Genomic DNA, 27,111 nt, shown 5'->3' with positions numbered 1-27,111 from the left:
ATATAATTGGTACAAACACAGGTGGTGGTTCAAAGTTAGAAGGGGATGTAGAAACTTGTTGACAACGTTGTCCTATATATGTGATGCCAGGTTGGAAACATTTTATAGATTGAAATAATGTAGAAAAAATGGCAAGAATAACTACATCATTTGAATTGGATAAAGGCAAGGAAATATAAATTGATTATCAAAAAATGTCACATTCTTGGAAATGTGAAAATGTTGATTAAAAGCATCATAACACAAAATACCATTATGAAAGGGACAATACCCAAAAAAAAGCACATTGGATTGATTGTGCCCCAAGGTTATACCTTTCAAGCAAAGGTAAATGAACAAACATACACACCTAAATGTATGTAAAATATTATAATTATGGTGGGTTTTAAAAAGACGAAGGAAAGAAAAGTAAAAAACAATAATTATAGAATGAAGGCAATTAAAAAACACAATAGTGGATTAAGCCTCCATCCAAAATTTGGATAGAATAGAAGCTTGAAGAAGTAATGTGCGGGTCACATCAAGCAAGTGACGATTTTTACATTCAACAATTTCATTTTGTTGAGTATCAGGACAAGAATGTTGAGATACAATACCATTTTGTTGAAGGTATTCTTGAAACCCATTAGACATGTATTCACCGCTATAATCAGAGTGCAAAATTTGAATTTTGTTTGGAATTGAGTCTTCACATATGCCATCAATTTCTTAAACATGGAAAAGACTTCAGACTTAAAGGGAAGAAAATATATCCAAGTAAAACGATTATAATCATCAATAAATGTGATAAAATATTTATAACAAGCATGAGAAACAACATGATACATACCTAAACATCACTATGAATTACTTCGAAGCAAGACGAAGCAAAATGAGCACTGGTTGGAAAAGGAAGCATTTTATGTTTAGCTAATTTGCAAACAAACCAGTTTTAAATAAGTGAGACAAAATAGTATAACTTAGATGACCCAATTTTCTATATTAAACCTCATAGAGATTGATAAGATTATTAGAGTTGTGTGCCTAAGGAAAACTCTCTGTTAGTGAAAATGAATCTATGCCATTTGAGAATATAGAAATTATATGAGAAAGTTTTCAAGTGATAAAGTTACTTAAGTTAAGTCTTGTGAACACGAGAAGCTCGCGCTTAGTGTAGTTTTATATTGTAAGACTGTACTAATATACCATACACATTGTATTCTAAATATTCATAATAAGATGTTTTATTTTAAAATATTATGCTATTAGAATTAAATGTTACAAATTTAATTTTAAATAAAAAATACTTTTAGTTTCTAAACATTAAATTTGAAAAATTTAAATGTATTTACAAAATTATTTTAATCTCTAAACAATAAATTTAAAAGGCTAATATATTTTGATTTTAATTTTTTTTCGAATTATATGAATAATTGGGAGATTAAGTATTTAAACTAATTGCTTTTCTATATATTTTTTTCATTTTAAAAGTACAAAAATAAATTAATCCATCAAAGCATATAAATCTTGGGGAAACTTAGTACAAACAAAGACGCTGTGACGATTCTAGGATTGCAGAAGAACAGAGTGCGCACACATACAGTGACACTATAGACTTTCCTCTCACAAACCACTTTTCTTTTTGTTACATGTTTTCCGTAAAAAAACATAATGATTGATAGCAACTCCAAACTCCAAGGTCCTTAGCTTAGTTTCCTTGGCATGTAAGGATTAACAATTCGTCAAATCACAGTTTCAAAGACTCACTTTTCTCACAAAAGAACAAACCAAACAAAAAAAAAAAAAACAATGAAATTGCAATCTGATGTGTGAAGTGTGAGCTTTCCTCTCTGGTTTGTTCCTTTGTTTATTTATCACCAAAAGAAAAAGCACTGAGCAAAAAAGAGTAGCTGCTGCATCACCCTCTGTTCCCTTTTTCTTTATTTTGATAATTATTTATTTATTGTTTCCCTCCTTTTCCCTTGCTACCAGAGCAATCCCAAAACCTCTCTCTCAATCAAAGTATCAATCTTTTTGGTTCCTTCTTGTACCCCAGTACAAAAGATGGCAACTTTACCTTCCCTCACTCTTCAATCAAACCCCAATACCTGTGGTGCTTTCGGGGTAGTGAAGGAGAGAAAGAAGAAGAAAATTGAGGAAGAAATCTTGAACCTTGTTGCATTGGCTGTAGTGGTGTTGGAGGCAGGACCATGGCCAGCACCAGTGGCACAAAGGGTCCTTTTGAGATTGGCAGGCAGCCATCAAAGAGGATGGTGAGGGCTCCTACCAGAAATGTGGACTTGGGAAATGAGGAGGGTGTGGTGGACAGTGAGATTGTGCCTTCTTCACTTGCTGTGCTTGTGCCTATTCTCAGAGCAGCCCTTGAGATTGAGGAGGAAAATCCCAGAGTTGCCTATCTTTGTGAGTATTTCTTCATTGGGTTGTTTTCATGATTTATTTTCTTTTTTAAATTTTGCCTGATGTGTGCAAACAGTGAGGTGTGGTGTTGTAAGTAGGTGTTTAAGGACGGGGAATGTTTACCAGGGATGGTTGGTGTTTTGTGTATGAAAGTAGAAGTATATAAGGCTGTGTGGATTTCCTTGGATCGTTTGGGCAATATGTCCTTTTCTTTTCTTCATTTCTTAGAATGAAAGAATAATTTTTATCATGGAAGAGAAGAGTGCAAAAGTTAATAGGGCTGGGGTATTATAATCATTATTAGGGAAATATGTACAGCTTATAATAAGGGATATTCTCCATTTTAGCCATTATTAGGTTTCCCTATATAGTTTGAGTGATTATAAATAAAGTGTTTACATGTGTGTTTATGAGGGGTGAGAAAAAAAGAGAGCAGAAAATTTACCAGTTCATTCTGAGAGGCCACATCCAACATTCACCTCACACATTAAATTATCAGCATAAGGAATTGTATATAAATAAGAAAGTAAGTGGCAGATTGTGTCCATGTTAAATCACATCACTGGATTTCCAACAGAGCTTTAGTGCTTATCTTGTTGAGTACTGTTATCCAAATGAAATACAAATTTTGGGATGAGCATCGGTTGGACTTTGAAACAGTGTTCTATTAAAAGAAGATCTTGATATACAAGCCTAGATTAAAACAATATGATCATGTATAAGGGAACTAACCACCGTTCCAAGTATGGAAGTGGTTGGTAACTGAGATGTTACCACTGCACTGAATATAAGAAAGCAAGAGACCATTACAAAGAAATGAAAATGAGTTAAGAGGATCACTGGTTACCACTAATTATGTTTTCCAAAATCTAAAACATTCCGGTCCCTCTTCTTTTCTATTCTTCTCTCAACTCTATATATCATAAAGGTTATGCAAAGTGGTGGAGATCCCACATGTTTTTGAAATGAAAGTATGTTTGGCTTGAATGCATTGTTCCGGACTGACCCCTGAAGAATGTAGTAGTAACTAGTGATGGGATTTTATGAAAGACTGGGAAATAAATCCTCTTAGGGAAAAGGAAATGAACAATTAAAATGGCCAAATAATCACTCAATGAAAATAAGTTAGTGAACAAAAGAAAGTAATCTGTTGGCACTTCAAATGTTCATGAAATTGACGTAAAACAATATTGATTTTCAATTAAGCAATAATTATCAAGTTAAAACAGTGTTCATTTTCATTAATTGATTGATTGAAACCCTTACAATGGATGCTTATATCTTTAGCATTGCATTTCACCACTGAGGTTGTCCTTATGACTGAAGACCTGCCAAACACATACTAATATTTCTCCCTTTTACAATTGCACTATATTATTTATAATTTTTTGAAGAAAAAGTTTATTATTGTATGTTTAGCTCAACTTATTTTGAAGAAAAAATTTCTTGTTTTTACAGCTTTCTGAGTGTTCTTGAAAAATAAATGATTATTTTCTCAAAATAAAATAAACCAAGCATGCATAGCCACTAGAGCAATTTTTGTGAACACCAACGTCTAGTAATTCTTCTGCTTGTCGTATCTCATGACATGCAGTATTTAATGAAGAAAAAAAAATTAAAGTTGTCTTTACACTGTTTATGTTACTATCAGCATTTCTGATTTGTAATACCATTGATTTAGAGAAATATTTCCTGTAAAAATGTGCAGATAGATCTTCTGCTAAACTGACATCCTTTCTTTTCCTTTTTGCTTCTTGAATTGATAAATACTCTGTAAAAAGATTTCATATATGTTTGCTTCAAACCATGTTCTGGATTTTATATGCTATAAAAGATTTTGTTTATGAAAAATGGTGACTGCCGGTGTCACTTATTTGAAATTGTTTTAGTTCATCCTCAAAAGAACATGTGGTTACTCAGATAGATTTCAAAGTCTTCGGGCAGAAACTAAACTCTTTCTATCTAGTCTCCATGAGGGAGATTCACTTCAGCTATGATCCGAAATCCTTTTTTCTATGGCCAATTTTGACAAACCTAAATTTTTGAACTGTTTAACATAATCCAAACAGAATTCAGAAGAGGAAGAATATAAAAAATAAATTTTAGTAAAAATATATACAAAAAATCCCTTATTAGTTACTGCAGAGTGTCACATTGAAGCCTGATTCTGCTTTCTGAATTCTTACTTTGATGGTGAACACAAATTCAAAGTTAACACCTAAAAGAAAAATAAAATAAAGCGTTCCTTCAGTATATCAAAGGTATTTTTACCTTCTATTCAGAGAAGAGTATATGGTACTGATGTCTGCTTGTTAAATTAGGTCGCTTCCATGCATTTGAGAAGGCCCACAAAATGGATCCAACATCAGGTGGGCGTGGTGTTCGTCAGTTCAAGACTTACCTATTGCACAAACTTGAAAAGGTACACTGGCTATTTTTATTTTCTTACAGATCTTATAGTTATAGAAGGTTCTCTTTTGTTTCCTCTGGTGTCTATATGCTGGTAATGACGGGTGTCCTGTTGAGTTATATTTTCTGTATTACTCTCAGCCTGATAGGGTTTTCTCTTTTTCATTTCAATATCAGGAAAAACATTATACAATGATTATATTGGTTGATCCTTTTCAAATAAGAACTGAAGTCATTTCTTAATATATACCTGGAAAATGAGAATCAAGTAGTTGATGTATAGACATTTTTTAAAATTCCTGGTTGCAGGAAGGGGAGCTTACAGAAAGACTTAGTAAAAGAAGTGATTCCAGGGAGCTGCAGAACTACTACCAACATTTCTATGAGAAGAAAATCCGAGAAGGAGAATTTAGCCAAAGACCGTGAGGCTTGATCTAAATCTTGTGGTTTCAAGTTTTGTGAATTGTAATGTGATGTTTTTTTGTTCTGATGTTTCTCTTGAAGTGAGGAGATGGCCAAGAATGTTCAGATTGCCACTGTATTGTATGAAGTGCTGAAGACTATGTTAGCTCCACAAAGTATTGAGGAGAAGGTTTGTTTTGCTTGATTTGGCTACCATGACTAAAATTTTAGAATTCTAGTAAGAATAGGTCAGACCTGGACTAAGGATGTTGTTTTATTGCCAGACAAGAAGGTATGCTGAGGATGTTGAGCATAAGAGGGGACAATATGAACACTATAACATCCTTCCATTATATGCTGTCGGTGTAAAGCCAGCAATCATGGAACTTCCCGAGGTTTGTGTGTCTGGGATATATGCATTGTTTCTTTTACTTCTGCTAATAATATAATTTCTCTGAAATTTTAAAGTTTTAATCTGCTTTTCTTTTTTTCTTGAAAATTAAAGATCAAAGCAGCAATTTCTGCTTTAGGTAAAGTGGACAATCTTCCAATGCCTGTAATTCCTGCAAGACCTGATGTATCTAATGATGATTCTACAATGCCTAACGAGAGGCTTAAAAAAGTGAATGATATACTTGATTGGATTGCCTCAGTGTTTGGGTTTCAGGTAATGGATGTTCTCTCTCTCCCTCGTCCTTCTATTTCCTAATTTCATTTTGATTGGAAATTGTCCGTCTTACAAATGTGGGAGAATAAGGAGCTACATTTATTATTACCATAGAATTAGGGTTCTTGGTTTAAGTTGGTGGTGGATGAAGAGATCTAGATTGGACTGATGATTGGGTTCTAGAAGTTGTATTCGTATAAGACCTGGAATCAACTTTTTACTTTTTACTATTTGATTAAAGGATTGAATGTTTTTTTCTATGTTCTTCTAAGCATATTTAAGAAAACTAATGATTTCTGTTTCTCCCCAAAAGGTGTTTCCAAATATGCCCTCAGTTAAACTTGTGTTAACATATATTAAGGACTAGAAATAGAAATGTTTCATAGGTATGAACCATAGTTTCAACTTAGGTTGGAATTTGAGAAGGGTTCTCAAAATATATTTTTCATTGCTGGTAGTGAAAATATGTCTGAGCAATTCTTAGAGCCTAAGCATTTGAGTGTTTGTCTGTTTGTGGCTGAAGCTAATGCCAGTGCTTTTTAACGGAAATATTCTCCTTGAACCTTTTATGACATTAGTTTTTTTCACTACAAACATGGAAAATGAACAATTTGATGAACTTTTATTAATAAATTATAAAGAGATTGAAGAGCTCAATTTAGCCGATCCTTCCTTATTTCATTTTGAATCTATCCTTGGTATGAAAGTTATGCTTCTCAATTTTTATTGCAATTAGCCAATGACAAATACAGGTAGGTATATTTGTCATGATCTGATATTGTTTCCTTCTCTTTTGGGATGTGAAGAAAGGAAATGTGGCAAATCAAAGGGAGCACCTTATATTACTACTTGCCAACTTGAATATAAGGGACAGGGTTGAATCATCTTCTCAGGTGAACTATTATTTCCCACATAAAACTTTTGTTTTCCTATCTTTTTTGTATTTAATGGGCAGGGTGATGCTTAATTTCAGAGTTATAACTACATTCCCAATTCTCATTGTAAAAGCTAACACAAAGCTTCCTGCAGCTTCATGTCGAAACTGTAGAAAAGTTGATGGGAACAATTTTCAAAAATTATGAGTCATGGTGTCATTATGTGCGTTGTGAATCCAATCTTAGGTAATTGAATGTTTTACTTTGGGATAATAAAACCAATAGATTTGTACCCTAACAGTATGTTTGGAATGAGCAGTTGGAAAGGGAAAGGAAGGTTAAGTTTTCAATTTAAATTAACATTTTTTGAACGTTTTTTTAAATGAAAGAAAAAAACATGAAGTATTATCAAGTAACCTTTCAATCATCTCTTATTTGTTTTATGTAAATGTTTTATAGCTATCAATTGAAAACCGTAAACTAGCCCTCCTTTCCCTTTCTCTCCAAACCTTTTCAAAGATACTCTAAAATTGTGCTTTTTACCGTTTTATATAATAAGTGCTATTGATTCATTTTTTGTTAATTTTTTAACACTAGGTTTCTAGAAGATTATGACTTGCAACAGATAGAGCTGATATATATTGCCCTTTATCTTCTAATATGGGGAGAAGCTTCCAATATCCGCTTTATGCCTGAATGTATTTGCTATATTTTCCATCATGTAAGTTCTCTATGACCTAGCATTCATTCTTCTGCTGTGCCTGCACTGTGAGTCCATCATCTTAATCTCATTCTCTAATTACTCATAACAAGCTTATGCTTCATTATGTTAGCAAAATGTTTTTGTTACCTTTTTTAAATTATCATTTACCATCATTTCATCTCCATCAATAACATAACAAGTGTTATAGCTTCCATCTGTAACCATACTTCTTATTGAAATTACGTAGAAGATATTTCATGAATAAAAATAACATTGTAGATTCTATTTTCAGATTAATGAATTAATATCATTCTAATTATTTGCAAAAAGTCATTCTAATTAGACAAAACCTTATTGCGTACACTAACAAGATTCACTTTCTTATCCATAAATTAATGTTCTAGCTGAATGCCTTTCCAAAGAAAAAATATTTCTTCAGGTTATCACTTCTCTCATGATGCTCTGATCATACAAATTTTAAAAAAATACTATCATGTGAAACTTCTGTTGGGATTAATCCAAGTGTGAGTCAAAGTTTCACATTGGGTAGAAAAGACAAAGTTAAACACTATATAAGATGAAAGACTCATGAATCCATTGCTTTAAGGTTTTGAATTAAAAGTGGTGTCAATCTCTTATATGTGTGGGTTAAATTCATGTCATATACATATATATAATATCTCCCATTGAATACCCACCTCTATGAAATAACCCATCAATGGCATAAGAGCTGATGGTTCGAACAACACCATAACCACAAGGGTACGAGTAGGTCACCATACACCCGGGGGAAATATACCATATCAAATGGGACTCACCTTTGAGGAGAGATTCTTGGGATTAATCCAAGTGTGAGTCAAAGTTCCACATTGGGTAGAAAAGACAAAGTTAAACACTCTATAAGATGAAAGACCCGGAATTAACTCTATATACATGATTTGGGAAGCTAAGCAACATTTTCAAACAGAAAAGTGTTTATATCCTAGTATTCAAGCATAAATAAATAATAGCGTATCTATTATTAATATTCAACATTCAAACAACTTACACAGAAAAAGCCATATCAATATCAGACCTATCAGACCTATTCTGAGCGTGCCTCAAATTTTACCTAATGACAGACCTAGTTCCAGCATCTTTCTATCTATTCTAGTAGTAGGATAGGAACTCTACTACCCTATAGCACTGATCCTGACCCTATAGTTTCACAAATTTTTAATTTCAATTTCATGTTTTAACCGAGCAACATAGCAAACATGGGCTAGATGGTTTGGTGTTATGTTAATAATTCTCGCTTTTTTCCTGTCAAAGATGTGCCATAGTGTCTATAGAATATTAGACATGAATCCCTCTCGTGTGACTGGAAGCACTGAGCTAGTAGAAGGACGTGATGATGAATATTTTCTGAGGGAAGTTATTAGTCCTATATATCAAGTTTTAATGAAGGTCAGTATGATGTGCAGTGCGTTTTCAAATGATATCTGGAACTTGTTTTGCTGTGTGTGTTCAAATGTTGCCTGAAACTTGTTTCTGTATTTGTTGAAAAAGGAAGCAAAGAGAAACAACAAAGGCAAGGCAAGTCACTCCAACTGGAGAAACTATGATGATCTTAATGAATATTTTTGGTAAACATTTCATTAGACTTTTACTTATCAACTATTTAACACTCTTGAAACAGTGATATTTTTGTACGCATTTGGATAACACGAAGCTCAAATTTTTGTCCTTTTCTAGGTCCAGAAGATGTTTCGATGATCTAAAATGGCCATGGGATCCCAAAGCAGATTTCTTTAGGCATTCAGACGAGACACTCACAAGACATGGGGTCTGTCTATCTTCTCTTTCTCTCTTCTTTACATTCTGCATATGTTTGCTGTTTTCCAATAGTCAAATTCTCTCATATGTATTGGATGTAGTTAGAATAAAAGAATATTTATCTGAGTATATCGTTTACTTCATATTCTATTTATTTGAATAATTTATCATCTTATGTTAAGTGTCATATTATTATATTCTATGCCAATGAGCCTAATAATATCCTATTTTGCCCCTTTAGCCCTTGTTCACTTGAATGAATTTGGAGGAGAGTGATTGAATGGATTTGAAGGTAAATTTTTTGTGGTTTATTTGAGTGGATTTTGGAGGTAAGTGAGAGTGTATTTGGAAGTAAATTTTTTTAATCTATCACATCAATCAAATTCTACACTAATTCTCCCAAACTTTACTTCCAAATCCACTCACTTACCTCCAAAATTCACTCAAATAAACAACAAAAAATTTACCTTCAAATCCTCTCGAATCCATTCAATCACCCTCTCTCAAATGCATTCAAGTGAACAGGGTTTTAGTGAAGAATGATTTTAGTTATTAAGACATTTTCATTCCTAAGATATAAGAAGAGCCACAACAACTAAGACTTTTTCCACAAGCTGGGGTTGGTTAAATAGTTCACAAGATGCCACTATGTTTTTGGAAGTTATATTGAAACAAAGGGCTGTAGCAAGAATAATCCTATAACTATAAATATGAAGTGCCAATTCTCATAGAATCCGCATGAAGGATTCCTGCATCAGAAATTTAGATTAGGATACATTTTTTTGGGTAAATATTATATTGTTTTAGATATTTGAAGGACTATCTCTCCTAAAAGCTAAGTTGCTAGGTGGAGGCATTTTCATGTTTTATATTTCCTACAGTACTTTGTGCAGAAAATCCAAGTGGAGGAATCTTATAATTGTGGGTTTAAACATAACTCAACCTTGCAAAATTAATTAGTGAAACGAGAGAGTTGTCTCATTTAGTTATATACATTATTTTGACATTATCTCTAATTAATGTAAGACTTGAGTTTGTCCCAACATAGCCTCTTTGATAAAGCATTAAAGGTTTACGAAAGGAAAAAGAGAAAATTGCGGGAAAGGTTGTTGGCTGTTAGGGAAGTTTTGTATCGGAGAGGGGTTAATATAAATAGGGGATATAGTTTGTATACGAGGTTAGTTTTTTTGACTTGTAATGTTTAGACTGGATCATTGTTCCAGTGGAGGGAGAGAGGCTTCCTTGTGTAATTCTTGATTTGTTGATTCATTCTTACAGCAATAATATACATTCTTTTGCTGTCTTTTGTGTGTGTTCGTGTGAGAAGAGTGTGTTGATATACTTCTTGATCAAAGAAGTCTATCACTCTCTTGCTTAGCATTATTGAATTTGGTGTGTAAATAATATTATAGTTGATATTGGATCTAGGATATGTCTTAGTAAAATATTGCTCAGGCTGAAATGGTTTTTCATGTTTAGCTATTTATTTGTATGTTGATTTTTGTACTTATTCTACTTATTCTACTTTTTTCTCCTTGCACATATATATATATATATATAAATGTAGCCTACTTGTATTTTCCTTGCCCACTAATAAAATTGTTGCATTAATTATACACAAGTTTATGTAAATACTACCTAGTTAGATGAACTTGCATTTCTTTTGAAAGAGACTTTAATTGATGTACAAATTTCAATGACAGCGCCGTAGCCAAAGCAACACTGGAGTTGGTAAGAGGAAGCCCAAAACAAATTTTGTCGAAGTTCGTACATTTTTGCATCTGTATAGGAGTTTTGATCGAATGTGGATATTCTTTATATTGGCTTTACAGGTAATTGTAGTGCTTGGACCTGTGGAATGTCCTTTATGTTGACTCTAACTAAATGTCTAGAGCTATGGTTACGTGTGTAAACTTCACCATGCAAAATTTGTTTCAAATATGGAAGTATTTGTTTCAGGCAATGATTATCATAGGATGGAGTTCCTTGGGACTTGTTGGGGTGTTTATGGATGATGATGTCTTCAGAAATGTTACGACTATATTCATTACATACGCTTTTCTCAATTTTCTTCAAGGTACTTGATTCCTGTGTTATTACTATTACTATTTTGTTGTGTCACGACTTTATTAATGTAGAATGACTATATTCTTTATGTTGTTTTAGGAGCACTTTCTGGTATCATTTATTAACTTTTTTCTCATAACTTTTATTTGCAGTAACTCTTGATATCATTCTGACATGGAATGCATTGAAGAACATGAAATTTACTCAGTTGCTTCGATATTTTTTGAAATTTGTGATAGCAGCTGTTTGGGTTGTTGTTTTGCCAGTCTGTTATTCCAGTTCACTACTGAATCCATCAGGGCTTATAAAATTTGTCACTAGTTGGGCTGGGGATTGGGGGAATCAGTCCCTCTATACCTATGTTGTTGTATTATATATGTTTCCAAACATAGTGGCTACAATACTCTTTTTCCTTCCTCCTCTGCGGAGAAAATTGGAGCGCTCAAACATGCGAATCCTCACCTTTGTGATGTGGTGGGCTCAGGTCCGCAATACATTCATTTATTTGTTTATTTTATTGTGGAAATACCTAATGGATGCTTCATGTATTAATTTTTGCATTTCTTTCTATTTTCTAATTGAGATATGGTTTTGGTGTGCTTTGTCTAACATTGACCATGCTGCAGCCAAAGTTGTACGTAGGAAGAGGCATGCATGAGAACATGTTCTCACTGCTGAAGTGAGTGAGAATTTATTATCATTTTCCTTTTTGAATCCAGTTCTTTCTGTGGGATGGAGGGGGATGATTTCAAGGTTGAAACCTTCGTTTTCCTCCAACCAAATGTTTTCTTTTTAGTTGGCTTCGTTTGTGCTCCTCAAATCTTTTCTTTTGAAATATGATATTTATAAAGGACTGTACTATTCTAATTGTATTTTGTTATGTTAAACACCATTTGATTTATTAAATGCTTTGTAAGATACTTGTACTTATTATACAGGGAACCCTTTTTTCAATGAAAGTTATATTCTTCTTTTCCTTAAAGCTTTTTCAAGAAGCTAAGAACAAAGAATTTTTACCCCGAAAATATTCAAACATGCACTTACTCTCCTAGTTAAAGACGTACTGATGAATATATCTGTAAACTTCCTTTTAGTGTTTTCATCACATGTTTTAAAAGACTATTTTGGCCCACATAGAGACATCAAATCAATTTTTTTATTTTCTCTTAAAATTTGTTCAGACTAATAATTGGGTATTTAATTCAATCATAGGTACAAATTTGATGCTTTTATTATTAAGTATATTTTCATATTTTTTGGCTTTAAAATATAATTTATTATGGCAGGTACACCCTCTTTTGGATCATGCTGCTGATTAGCAAGCTAGCATTCAGCTACTATGTTGAGGTATTATTTATGTAATTGATTTTTTATTTAAATTTCTTCTAATTTCCATGGCTTGTTGACGACAATAAAACACATGTAAGTGATAGAAAACATGCCTTGAACTCCAAAAAGAGTGATTAAAATCTTGAATTACAAGCTTGCTTTCTCTGTCAAAAATATCCTTTCAAATTGCACTGAAACAAGGTATAATTAGTTTTTGGTTCCTAAGCCTTGTATGACTTTTACTCCCAATAAATTATTTTTTTGAAGTTTTGGTACTTGTTATTTTATTTTGGTCCCTATAAAATATCTATTTTTTTCATTTTGGTCCCTGAAATATTTTGTTCGTTTTGAATTAGTCTCTTTCAAAATATTTGAGGGGCCAAAAGCAAATAATCTACATATAACAAGAACTAAATCATAAAAATAGATATTTACGAGGAGTAAAATAAAATAATAAGGACAAAAATAAAAAAAGTTACAGGGACCTGATGTTAAGCAAAGGTCTTATAGATAACAAGTTAGAATACAATTATACTTCAAAAGTAAAATGCATATTTAACCCATCATGTTTTTTTTTTGGAGTTTGTTCGAATATCTACATAATATTTTAGAGGACAAGTATAATGAGTAATAGATTACTATAAATAGGGTTAGGAGTTTGGTAATTGATTCCTACCATAAATAGGGCTGTTAGTGCATTGTCTTTGGCATCACGTAAAAAATATACGATATTTATGTTATGGGACTCTATTGTCTCGTTTTCTCCTTCCTTACCTAAACAATATGATTTAAACCGTATTGGGTGCAGCAAACTCATATTGTGTTAGTAAGAAATATTTGTTTAAAATTATATATCAATGTTTAAGTTCTATTTTTGTAAAATTCTGCATAGATACTATCACAGTCTCATATATACTTCAAATAGACAAGCTTAATGCTAACAATTTTGAGCTTTAATATTATGTGCTAACTAGAAACAATGCCAAAACACAAAATATAAGTTGGGACAATTCTCACTTTATAAGACAGTTTTGTAGGGTTAAGTAAGATCTAAACCATCTACTAAAATGGTACCAGAGCATTTTTGCTCTTCGGCAGTTGCCATACCCTCTGACTAAAATGTCATATCATACATTTGACTCATATCATTCATATGTCCCAACTTGTGGGAGAATGTTAAAAAATATGATTTGATTACATTATATAGGGAAATATATGACTTGTGTATACACAACACACACCTACCGGCAATCCTTTCCAGATGGTTTCAGAACCTATCATAGAGTCATTAAAAAGCCACTCACCATGTTATATATGTAGCTAACCCTGTAGTAGTAGATGTGAGGGGTGTATTGGGAAAAACCCAAGTCAACTAGAGATAGTGGCAAAATATAGTATATAAGTGGAGGTAATCCTTATTTTAATAGATGGTCTTTTAGGATTGAGCTAGGCTTAAATCATTTACCAAATCATGTAACTATGTTAATCAGGAAACTTTCTCATTACATGGATGATAATAGCACATGGTGTCAACATCTTGTTAGAATTCTAAGTGAGTTTAAGTCTCACATTGAATAAAAATGAGAAAGTAGAGCATTATATAAAGGTAAAATACATTAACTCATTGTCTTAAGGTTTCTGATACAAAGTGGTGTCAATCCCTTATATGATTGGGTTTAAGTCTCATTGGTGTTGTGTCTTCTCAGTGAACCTCCTCCTTTATAGACCCAACATACAAAACTTTACAAGGATAATGAAATCAATTCCCAGTAAATGCTTTATCAAATTTTTGCCATGTTTCATGTATTTTCTTTATTCGTCTTTATATCCATGTCATGATTGTACGAAACTAATCAAATATATTAAACTGTAATTCATTAAATTTGTTTCTCTTTCATACTGAATTTAACTTTTTGCAGATATTGCCCCTTATTGGACCCACAAAATTAATCATGGGGATGTCCATTGATAACTACAAGTGGCATGAGTTCTTTCCAGAAAATGGTAAACATTTTTTGTCCTTTTCACATCTAGCTATCTTTGCTACTTGTTCTGTGAGCATAGCTAGCTTCAACTAACATTCTCTAACTGCTACAGAGACTCACAATATTTGTATTGTCATTGCAATATGGGCTCCAATTATTCTGGTAAGTATAGTAGGAAAGGAATTTTGGGCTAACGAACTTCAATTTATTCCAATACTCTCCCTTCACATTGGTACATTAATTCATTCCATTGTAATATTTTATTAATATATAGGTTTATTTTATGGATACTCAAATATGGTATGCTATTTATGCCACTCTGTTTGGTGGCATTGTTGGAGCTTTCAGCCATTTGGGAGAGGTTAGTGTGTTGCAAAATTTTATAATTTTTCAACATATTAAAGACATACAATAATAGGATGGTGACGGAAAACCAATATAAATATCATGTTATATATTTAAGAAAAATAAAGAAATCAAGAAAAATAGCATATACACAATTTATAATCATTATATTTTAATATATAATGTATCCTATGTTTTAAATTTTGTCATTTTATGTATTGTATCTTATTTTAGCTAGCACTTGTACCCATACCATGCAACATAGATTGTTTTTTGTAATTTTCTCCTAATGTTTTGCATCTTTAGATAAGGACGCTTGGAATGCTACGGTCTAGATTTCAGTCTGTTCCAGTAGCTTTTAGTCAGCGCTTTTGGACAGGAAGAGATAGAAAGACTAAACAGGAGGAATCGGTATGCAGTTCATGTTTCAAAATTTAGTATTTATGTACAATAAAATTATATAACTACATAAAAGTTGAATAAATATCTGGTGTCTTATGAATGAATTTTCGGTGCCAGGATGAGACCTATGAACGGAACAATATTGCATACTTCTCTCAGGTTTGGAATAAGTTTATAAATTCTATGAGAGAGGAAGACCTCATCAGTAATAGGTTCAAACTACTGGCCTGATACTTCTTGCATTGCATGCCTGGTCCTGAATTTCAAGCTTGTGATTATATTTTTAACTCATTGTCCAGGGATAGAGATTTGCTTCTTGTTCCATACAGTGCAAGTTATGTTTCTGTAATTCAGTGGCCTCCATTCTTGCTTGCTAGTAAGGTGTGTCATATGAGTGGTTACCTATGGCCAGAAGTTTATTATGATTGAATGAACGTGTCTTTTTGCTTCATTTCTAAAAATTTTCAATTTGATAGATTCCTATTGCTGTTGACATGGCAAAAGATTATAAGAAGGAGACTGATGATGATTTGTTCAGAAAGATAAAGAATGATGGGTATATGTATTCAGCAGTTGTTGAATGCTATGAGACTCTCAAGGACATCATATTGAACCTTCTGCTTGAACAAGAAGATAGGCTGTAAGAGAGAAATACTTGTATATCCTCTGTTCACCCATGTAATTTTTTTCTTATTGGAATCCTCATGAGTATTGGGTTTCTTCCATCTGAGACAGGGTTGTGACCAGTATATGTGGTAAAGTAGAACAGTGTATACTTGACGAAACATTTGTCAAGGAATTCATTATGAGTGGCTTACCTTCACTCAGTGAGAAGTTAGAGAAGTTCTTAACCCTACTGGTAGGTTTTCCCACTCATCGTACCTTTTTTTCTCAGTACATTTCAGTTCCTTCTCGTAAGACTTATTCAGGTCTTAAAAATATTATTTTTCACCTATTGGCAGCGATCTGAAGATGGCAAACTTGAATCCCAAATAGTCAATGTCCTGCAAGATATTGTAGAAATTATCATACAAGATGTCATGGTTGATGGCCATTGGTATGTTTGAAACAGTGACTAGAACTTTGGTTTATGTTTTTTTTTTCTTAAACCCTATAGTAAGTACTTTTTTATGATATTGGTTTGGTTCTGCCTTCTCCAGGCTTCTGCAAACACCTCAGCAATATCATTTAGAGAGAGGGCAGAGGTTTGTCAACATTGACACATCATTTACACACAATAAAGAAGTGATGGAGAAGGTAGTCTTGACAGTTATAATATAGTGAACCCATTACATTATTCTTTTTTTAATGTACAATTGCTTACCAGTTTCTGTTTTCTCTCTGTAGGTTATCAGGCTTCATTTGCTTTTAACAGTCAAGGAATCAGCCATAAATGTTCCCCAAAATATAGAAGCCCGCCGCCGTATTACATTCTTTGCAAACTCCTTATTTATGAATATGCCAAAGGCTCCCAAAGTTCGGGACATGTTGTCCTTCAGGTCAGTCATTGTGATAGACTAATACATTGAAAGGAAAGGGAAAAAATAGAATGAATATTGATTAAATTGAAGGAAAAATTCGTAAAATGGTTTTACATGACCCACCAATTCAAACAAGAGTGCTTTGGGATTAAAGCACGGATTTACTCATTGATATACTCTATTTTGTGTTGAAATTTATTGGATGAATGAGGGCAACAAAGATCAAACATTCTAAGAAGTGAATTTTAAACCTAACTCAGTTTTACAAGATCAGTTTGTAAAGTGAGATTTGTACCCTATTTATATAAATTTGTCTTACCTTTAGTCGTCAATGTGAGATTTCCAACACACAACCCTCACATCGAGGCATATATATCTTCAACATGAGATTAGATATTAATGGGTGATTCAATAATGATCCTATATTGGGTGGTATGATAGGTCCGACAAATAATAAATCTCGCTAGGATAAACTTCAAATGACTTTAATACTGTTGGAAGTCCCACATCGACTAAAGATAAGGCCAATTCATAGTTTATAAGTGGGTGCAAACCTCATCCTACAAGTCGGTTTTGTGTGGTTGAGTTAGGCTCAAAGTCCACTTTTAACATGGTATCTAGAGCTTAGGATTAGTTCCAGCCAACTGACTTGTAAGATGAGATTTGTGCCCACTCTTGAATACTTGGTCATGCAAACTTTTATACCATGTCAAACAATAACTTGCATAAAAGCTTAAGCTGTTGGGCTGAGGCTTATGAACAATTTTATATCAAACAAATAAATTTTGATATGGACGGATGGGTTTTCCTTTATGCACAATGCATACTAAACCCATTTTTTGATTGGCTCAAAAGAGAAGAATGATTTATATACTCATTAGATTTCCTTTTTCATCATGATTTTCACTTTATTGTTTCTTTTTAAATCAAGATAAAAATTCTATTGCATCTCTATACAGGCTATAGTCCTCATTAGGTTAGCACTATATGTTGACACCTCATTTCTTGTGGCTGCATCCATGTATCTACATGTTGACTTTACTCGATATATGGATCATTGTTTACTTTTGCTGAGAGAATTATTGGGAGAAGTTTGTGCTTAAACTTAATCACAAGCTCTGTTAGTTATTGGTTTTTACCAATAATTAGAGTGTACTAAGGTGGCAAATTCACTAATATCTGGCCAAACTATCTGCAACTGAACATTCTAACGTAAAACATAAATACACTTCACAGCATATTCAAATGATGCTAAACTTTTACTATTAGTGTTAATATCCTAACAATTTTCCCAATTACTACTGTTATATATAACTTAGCTGAATATTGCTTCAGTGTTCTGACACCCTATTTCAAAGAAGATGTTCTATATTCTGATGAAGAACTCAATAAGGAAAATGAAGATGGGATATCAATTTTGTTCTACCTAACCAAGATATATCCTGGTGAGTACCTTTTTATGCTTACTTATATTTCTGTCCCTCTTGTATATATGCACTCATTTATTGACTGAAACTGATGTACTGTAGATGAATGGGCCAATTTCCATGAACGACTAAAAAGTGACGATATTGAAGAAGACAAGGAGGAGTTAATGCGCCAGTGGGCATCTTACAGAGGGCAGACACTCTATCGAACAGGTCTTGATTGTAATGAACAGTACTGTCAATACTATATTTGAATATTCATTCCAATTTAAATGTTATTTTTCAACTTCTTGTTTTTGTTAGTGAGAGGAATGATGTACTATTGGCAAGCTTTGATCCTTCAGTGCCTCATAGAATCTGCAGGAGACAATGGTTATTTCTCTATTTGCATACTGTATTCAAGTTAAAATTTTGAGATATGCATAAGGCTTTCATTTATAAATGAAATATATGTCTTTTCCCTTGCAGCTCTCTCTGAAGGTTTCCGGACAATGAATTCCTTTGACACAAATAAGAAGCTTTTCGAAGATGCACAAGCTATGGCTGATTTAAAGTTCACCTATGTTGTTTCTTGTCAAGTGTATGGTTCTCAGAAGAAGTCCAAAAATACTAGAGACAGAAGCTGCTATAATAACATTCTCAATCTGATGTTAATGTGAGTCAATACAACCAGCGCTGAACTTTATTAGTTCTTGTATTTGTAAAACAGCAATGAGATTGAATGGAAAAATGGAACATTCCATGCAGGTATCCAGCCCTTCGGGTTGCGTACATAGATGAAACAGAAGAGACAAAGGATGGAAAATCTCAGAAAGTTTATTACTCTGTTCTTGTCAAGGGAGGGGACAAGTATGATGAGGTATAGACAAAACATCCTTGCTTTATGCTTTGTTTCTGAGTTTTTGTTTTTTTTTTCAAAATTTAATGGAATTTAATTTCTATTGTCTGGCAGTGTAATTTTTTTATGCTCAACCAATAAAAAATTATGCTAAATTATGATAAAAATGATACAAAAGATGTTCAGAGAACAAGCTGATTACAATGAAAATTGCAGGAAAATATCATAAGCTAAACTGAAAAGAAAAATATAAAAGAAGCTGTGCTTTTCTGCCCTGTGACCCTAGCCACTACCAAAACTACCTCCTCTGCACACCTAATATGTCCTTTACTATAACTTTCCGTACCATCCTCTATACTATCCTGCTGCCAGGTGTCTTTAATGATGTTATTGTATCCGTGTATCAGCTAGTGTAGTCCACACATAGTTTCCGTAGTTGGTGATCCTAATCTCTGTAACTATATCTCAGTTAGTTACAACAGTTTCTCATGTTACAACTGTTTTGTTAACTGTTACATCGGTGCTGGGTCAGCACAATAGCGCTACCTTACAAATAACTCTTCTCAGATTGTCTATTATTATGTACTTTGCTGAATATTTCAAAATTAATAAAATCTTTCTTTCTCTTTAATATTTCACTGAATATTAGATTGTAATATATTGGAGGCCCATTGTGTTGAGTTGAGGCTCATTAATATGGCTTTTAAGTTAATTGTTGTAAAAGTAAACAAATTTACCGTACATGACAATTTGTGATTGGATTGTACTGCAAAAAACACCTTACACTGTCAGCGCTAGATTTTTTTATTTTATTTAAAATTTACTCCAGATAGCATCATGTGTCTCTAGAGTACGGATGCAGTAAAAACCAAGATAAAAAGGAAAAAGAATTATATCAAACCCATGTAAAAGCAGGCAGACCAAAAAAACGGTTTGTGAAATAAAAAAATACAGCCTAATACAATCGAGCATCCAATCATACCAAATAAAATCATATCTGGATTCTATTCCTAAATTTCAACCAAGGTTCAGCTTTCACATGAGCTGACCCAAATAGCCCCTTACTAATTTAAAAGACTCCTAATATTCTAAACTAAACACTGCCATTGTTTCTTTGTCTTAGGCGGCCTTCCCGGTTTTTTTTTAGATTGAAATGCTGGCTCAAAATCACTAGTGGGGGTGAAACAATTTACTCAACAGACCTTGTGTTACGTATCCGAGTGGGAAGCGTAACTAGAACAATCTCTCACACACTCTCACAGGCAAAGAACAATAAAAGATGAATGAATAAACCTCTTTTATTGATAAGAATAACTGAATCAAATAGAAAACAAACAATAATTGGGAGCATAACCTCTGTCAATTATTTCTAATAATTGGGAGCTTAACCTCCGTCAACTATTCTGGAGCATAACCTCCTTTACAAAATTCACAAAATCCAAAAGCATACCCTTAACCCTAGACTCTAACTTTATTTATACTAATTATTTCCCGCCCCATCTCTTACTAAATATTTCCCTAGAATATATCTGCATTTAATATAAATATCTCTATATTTAATATAAATATCCCTCGTATATTATCCTAGCATATATCCTTACTTATAAATATCTTATATTGAATATTTCCCTAGGATATGTATTTATTTACTCTAATTAACTTATACTAAATATTCTCTCCTATTGTGGCTCCTTTTATTGTAATTAGCTCTCGCCCCCCCTAACCACCGCACAGTTAAGATGGTGATTCTTCAACCGTTCGGCTTAGGTCCTTCCCTGCTTCCCACCGTTCGGCCTAGTCGCTCCCTGCCTCCCACCGTTTGGCCTGGTCACTCCCCGTTGTCCATCGTTCGGCCCGATCGCTCCCCTTTATCCACCGGTCGGTCTGCGGTCAATACCGTTCGGTCTGCGGTCAATACCGTTCGGTCTCACTTCCCTCCTACCTTTCTTCTCCTTCTCATTACCTCCCACCTTATACCCTAACAGCTTCTTAGGGTAAGATTTGATATTACGTTAGAAAGTGGACTTTAAGTCTAACTTAATTTCACAATAAACCAAAAATTAATTTATAGTCAAAAGTTAATTTATAAAAGTTATAGCTTATGGTCTAGTGCAATTCTTTCTACTTGACCATAAGCTATAACTTTTGGCTAAGTGTATAGCACTCAATCTAACAATAGAAAGACAATTGATGCCCTTTGCATGTGCCAACCACATGCTGATGTGTTTTTTTAGTTTGATTGGTAGATTAGAGAATCCTGAACTGGTTGGAGGCTTCTATAAAATTAATCAAATTGTGTTGAATGTGATTATTCATTGCTGGCCATGGGAAAAGCTGCTGTAACTCTCCTGGTTTAATCTCTTCCAAGCTTTGGAATCTGGATTTTAGAATTATATGAAAATATCTAAAAATATCTTATCATATCGTAAGATTTTCCTATATTTTCTTATCTTAATATTATTCTTTCTCCTAATTATAACTTATGGTCATAATTAGTATAAATATAGGTTAGTGCTCTTGTAATATGTCTAAGTTAGATCTCTTCTCTATTTCTCTTCTGTATATACATAAAACCACATATTTTAAAAGTTTTAATTCAAACATATGGAGAATGAAGTGAATGACAGAAAGTAGACAGAAATTCAACTAAAAGGAATACCTTATGTTGTTTTTATCCACAGTAAATAACCAGTTCTTTAACAATGGAGAAACCAATATGGAGTAGATACTTTAGAGCTGAAGCAAATGGAAATATGTGCTTACAGCTACACTAATTCTAGAATAAAATACGATTAGGGTGACAAACTGAATCATGCTATGTGCTATTATTTGCATGGTATAAAGGATAACCTGAAGGGGTTTTCGATTGTGCGTAACTGTTGTGCCTAAATATATGATGAAATAGTTTGACATTGTGCACAGGTTGCTCAATTCATGTTAAGTTGGTTTTCTGATTTGAACAGCCTTAAATTTAGTTCAAATTATCCTCTATTGCATTATTAGGAAATATATCGCATCAAGCTACCTGGTCCTCCAACAGAAATTGGTGAAGGGAAACCTGAAAACCAAAATCATGCCATTATATTTACTCGAGGAGAAGCGTTGCAGACCATAGACATGAATCAGGTAACTTTTCCCTGGACTTCAATTTAATACAAACTATGTTTCACTTTTTGTATAACTCAATGCTCCTCTTAATTCATTGTTTCTTCTGTTAAGGATAACTACTATGAAGAAGCTTTCAAAATGAGAAATGTATTGGAAGAATTCCGAAAAAGACGTAGTGGGGGACGGAAACCTACCATATTGGGTATAAGGGAGCATATATTTACTGGAAGGTTTGCCTTGAATTAATGTTTTAATGATCAAGAAAATTTATACTTTTATATCATCAAACTTGAATCGGCACAAGTTATCTATGCTTATGTCTTTCTTATTCTGCAGTGTTTCTTCACTTGCTTGGTTTATGTCAAACCAGGAGACAAGTTTTGTAACCATTGGCCAAAGAATTTTGGCAAATCCATTAAGGTTAGTCCCAATTTTTTTGTCCTGTTATACTGACTGCAAGTATGATAATCCACAGGGTTTTTCATATTGTTTTCACACCTTTTACCTTATTTTCTATTTTGTTTCTTCCGCTTAGTTAATGTACAAGAAAAGGGTTCACTTTATTATTTATGGACTTTCCCACCTAAAATTCCTTTAGGCTTCAAACATGAATTGAGCACAGACAGGTCACTACTCTGTGCTGCAAATGAACTTCATGCAAGAATAGGACAGTCTTGCTTTGTATGAACTAACCTTTTTTCTTTACTTCAGTTAAGTAATCCACATTTCTGAATTTGTAGGGTCCGGTTTCATTATGGTCATCCTGATATATTTGACCGAATCTTCCACATAACAAGAGGTGGCATAAGCAAAGCATCAAAAGTTATAAACTTAAGCGAAGATATATTTGCAGGTATTAATAACAAATGATATCCTACCAATCAAATTTTCTTCTGATTGCATTTTCAATTGAAATCCATATTGGTAATTTTTATGGGTGAGAATTTTTGACTAATTATGCTTGACATTCACAGGGTTCAATTCAACACTACGTCAAGGATTTATCACACATCATGAATACATTCAAGTTGGTAAGGGTCGTGATGTGGGCATGAATCAGATATCACTCTTTGAGGCTAAGGTTGCAAATGGAAATGGAGAACAATCACTTAGTCGGGATGTTTACAGACTTGGACGACGATTTGACTTCTACAGAATGTTGTCATTCTACTTCACAACAGTTGGTTTCTACTTCAGTAGCATGGTAACTAATCAAATCACATTTTGGGGATCTTATCTTGATAGTTTAAGATATATCGATAGTAATCTATCTGCAATTTTTCGTGTAATGAGTGATTTCTTAAGGCTTAATTAAAGCACTCGGTGTCTAGACAGTGTACAACATAAAACAAGTGTAGACATTTCTTAGTAAGTATTTAATATGTATGGTTCATGTTAAGAACTGGACTTTAAACCTAACTCAAGGCCACAAAACCAGTTTGTAAGGTGAGGTTTGCACCCACTTACATACTCTGAGGGACTTCCAACACCCCCTTCATGCCGAGGTATATGCATCTCATGTGTGAGACTAGACATTAATGGGTGGTCCAATAGCGGATGAAACAATGTGTCCACCAAATAACAAATATCTCTAGGTTAGGCTCTAAAACTGACTCTAATACCATGTTAAGAGGTAGACTTTAAGCCTAACTCAACCTCACAAAACTAGCTTGTAAGATAAGGTTTGCACCCACTTATATACTCTAAATTGGCCTTATCTTTAGTCGATATGGGACTTCCAACACAGTTCATTTAGTTTAGGGAAACCTTATGTTGGCCATATATAGTCTTAAAAAATTTGTGACTAGATATTAGAGTTGCCTTGCTCTAATGTTTAGTCTTTCAAATATTTATTATGTTTAGTCTTCCACATGAACTTATGTGGTAAAATTTTAGATCTTTGTGGAAATAATTGGGTGACACAATATATAGAGGACTACTACGGTGACAATTTAAATCATTGAAAGATTGATTTGGTAACCAACACTTTTGAAGGACATATCAGCATGTAACTTTGAAGGAAAAACTGAAGGTTTTTTTTTTTAGTTTAATTCAGATTCATTTGAGATTGTGTTGACTTTTTGAAAGTGGAAGACACAAAATGCTATATATCAAAGAAATATACAACAATCAACTTAATTTTTAAGTTGGCATGTTTTATTGACTGTGTAGTGAAATATTGCAAAACTAGCACGTACAATACAATTACAGATATTACCAGACAACTAAATACAGAAGCACATGACTCTATTTTTTATTTTTAAAATAGACTTATGCTAACGCCTGTATTTGGACGTTGTGAATTTTTCAGATTACTGTGTTGACTGTGTATGTGTTTTTATATGGACGTTTATATATGGTTTTGAGTGGTGTTGAGAGAGAAATTCTTAAAAGTCCAAACATACATCAGAGCAAAGCCCTTGAAGAGGCTTTGGCAACTCAGTCTGTTGTTCAGTTGGGCTTACTGCTTGTGCTGCCCATGGTTATGGAAATTGGGTTGGAGAAGGGATTTCGGACTGCCTTGGGTGATTTTATCATCATGCAGCTGCAGCTAGCCTCTGTGTTCTTTACTTTCCAGCTTGGAACAAAAGCTCACTATTATGGAAGGACACTCTTACATGGGGGCTCTAAATATAGACCAACTGGTCGTGGGTTTGTCGTCTTCCATGCAAAGTTTGCCGATAACTACAGGATGTACTCACGAAGTCATTTTGTGAAGGGCCTTGAGATACTCATACTATTGATTGTTTACGAAGTCTATGGGGAGTCATATCGCAGCTCACATCTTTATTTGTTCATCACAATCTCAATGTGGTTTCTGGCCACTTCCTGGTTATTTGCTCCTTTCTTGTTTAATCCTTCTGGCTTTGATTGGCAAAAAACAGTGGATGATTGGACAGATTGGAAGCGGTGGATGGGAAATCGTGGTGGCATTGGTATTTCAGCTGATAAAAGCTGGGAATCTTGGTGGGATGAAGAAAATGAACATATGAAACACTCAAATATCAGGGGGAAAATACTAGAGATAATTCTTGCATTTCGTTTCTTCATGTACCATTATGGTATTGTCTACCACATGGATATTACTCATCATCACAAGGAGTTGCTGGTATAGTAACTCTTTATGTGCATTCTCCAATCCCATTAACAGTTGCAAGTTTTATTGGCACCATATTACTTCAACCTTTGGTTTTTCGCTGCAGGTATTTGGACTTTCTTGGGCAGTTCTAATAATAATACTTATTGTATTGAAGGTATGTACAAATTCTAACTGGGGATCAAGAGTGATTTCCTAAAAGACTATTATTACTTCAATTTAAGCCTATTCATTTGCTTGATACAAAATACTATTAACTAAAGTGAATTTTCGCTTTTAAATTTTAGCCTTTAAACATTTATTTTCATAAAATAAAGGTTGCTTTTAGATCAATTTAGTCACTTGCAGTTAAAATTAGTTCACATTTCTGCTGTACTAATTATTTGTCTTCTGCTGTCTGTATATATATCAGATGGTATCAATGGGAAGACGGAGATTTGGCACCGACTTTCAGCTCATGTTTCGTATTCTGAAGGCCCTTCTCTTCCTTGGCTTTTTGTCAGTCATGACTGTATTATTTGTGGTGTGTGGACTCACCATATCAGATTTGTTTGCTGCCATTATTGCCTTCATGCCCTCTGGATGGGCAATTATTCTGGTAAGTTAAAACTTCTGCACGTTAGAGAAGCATTAATTAAGAACAACTTTTTGTCTTTTTTCTCAAATTGACCCTATTTGAATAAAGTTTTCAATAAGCACTTACGTGAGAAGAAAGTAAGGAAAGAATGAATTAAATTTACATGAAAAGAAACTCTCGTTTAACTTTCCAAAATACATAAGTTGATTTTAGCTTGTGAGAAACTAAATTCATTTTACCTTTCATATTTTATTTTCCCATAAGTACTTATGAAAACATTTGTCCAAATAAAACCATTATTTAACATGTCTGAGTCAGATTGATGAAATATTGCTATATATTTTACTTGCACTCCATCCTAGACAATTTTTCTGAGGAAGAGTTTCATTCATCAAATAAAACTGATGTTCCCTTCTTTTTCTTTTGTCATTCAAGATTGCACAAGCGTGCAAGGTGTGCTTGAAAGGAGCTAAAGTATGGGACTCAGTGAAAGAGCTATCCAGAGCTTATGAATATGTAATGGGATTAATAATATTCTTGCCAACAGCTATTTTATCATGGTTCACATTTGTGTCAGAGTTTCAAACCCGGTTGCTATTTAATCAAGCATTTAGTAGAGGGCTCCAAATTTCAATGATTCTTGCTGGAAAGAAGGACACTTATAAATCTGATTGACGTATTACTGAATGGGTAAGGTAATCTTGCATGCATCAAAGATTTTTTTGTACCATGCATGAAAGAAATTGATACTTGTTTACTTAACTCACTGGTTTTCTGTGTTTCCACTTATTGGCAGGAATTTGAAGTTTTTCAGATTGGAGAGAAATTGATCTCCAACATACTAGAATTTTTGGGAGTTCATAGGATTCCCTTTCCCTTTTCTTACTATATTTTACTGACAGAATAGGAATGACAGATGACAAAAGCAGGACTTTGACATTTTGAAATTGCAAAACTGTATCAGCAATGTATATGTATGAGCTAAAAGAAGAGAGCTTTATTTATTTGTTACATACAATATAAAGAGGATTCAGAGGTCAACATCATTGTTACTCATTACAGTATAATTTAATTACAAATATTTAAGTATTAAGTTTCAGGTAGTTTACATTCAGATGGGATTTTCAAAGGGATAAGAATGTTGTATCTTAAATCAAGCTTGCTATATTTTCTCTTTACTTGTGCGT

General features: G+C 33.4%; 1 protein-coding gene across 1 annotated transcript; it reads left to right on the top strand.

Annotated features, from left to right (window-relative positions):
* Nucleotides 1-1,543: 1,543 nt before the first annotated feature.
* On the top strand, nt 1,544-27,111 carry LOC124847774 (callose synthase 7). The gene is made up of 43 exons (XM_088116676.1): nt 1,544-2,400; nt 4,719-4,819; nt 5,116-5,228; nt 5,311-5,398; nt 5,493-5,603; nt 5,714-5,875; nt 6,682-6,768; nt 6,905-6,996; nt 7,348-7,471; nt 8,765-8,899; nt 9,002-9,078; nt 9,188-9,278; nt 10,972-11,100; nt 11,228-11,345; nt 11,488-11,819; nt 11,962-12,014; nt 12,622-12,682; nt 14,584-14,668; nt 14,762-14,811; nt 14,924-15,010; nt 15,301-15,405; nt 15,514-15,608; nt 15,696-15,777; nt 15,873-16,036; nt 16,132-16,255; nt 16,359-16,453; nt 16,557-16,653; nt 16,744-16,895; nt 18,213-18,322; nt 18,407-18,517; nt 18,608-18,676; nt 18,773-18,959; nt 19,052-19,163; nt 22,146-22,268; nt 22,362-22,480; nt 22,587-22,670; nt 22,991-23,103; nt 23,225-23,454; nt 24,562-25,359; nt 25,454-25,504; nt 25,760-25,945; nt 26,360-26,614; nt 26,721-27,111. The coding sequence occupies exons 1-42, from the start codon at nt 2,190-2,192 to the stop codon at nt 26,597-26,599; spliced, it is 5,754 nt and encodes a 1,917-aa protein (XP_087972802.1). The 5' UTR covers nt 1,544-2,189; the 3' UTR covers nt 26,600-26,614; nt 26,721-27,111.

The sequence above is a fragment of the Vigna umbellata genome, chromosome 5 (assembly GCF_029865625.1).
Source record: "Vigna umbellata cultivar VRB3 chromosome 5, Vumbellata_1.0, whole genome shotgun sequence".
In the NCBI taxonomy this organism is placed as follows: Eukaryota; Viridiplantae; Streptophyta; class Magnoliopsida; order Fabales; family Fabaceae; genus Vigna; species Vigna umbellata.
This window is presented reverse-complemented; position numbering and strand designations above follow the sequence as displayed.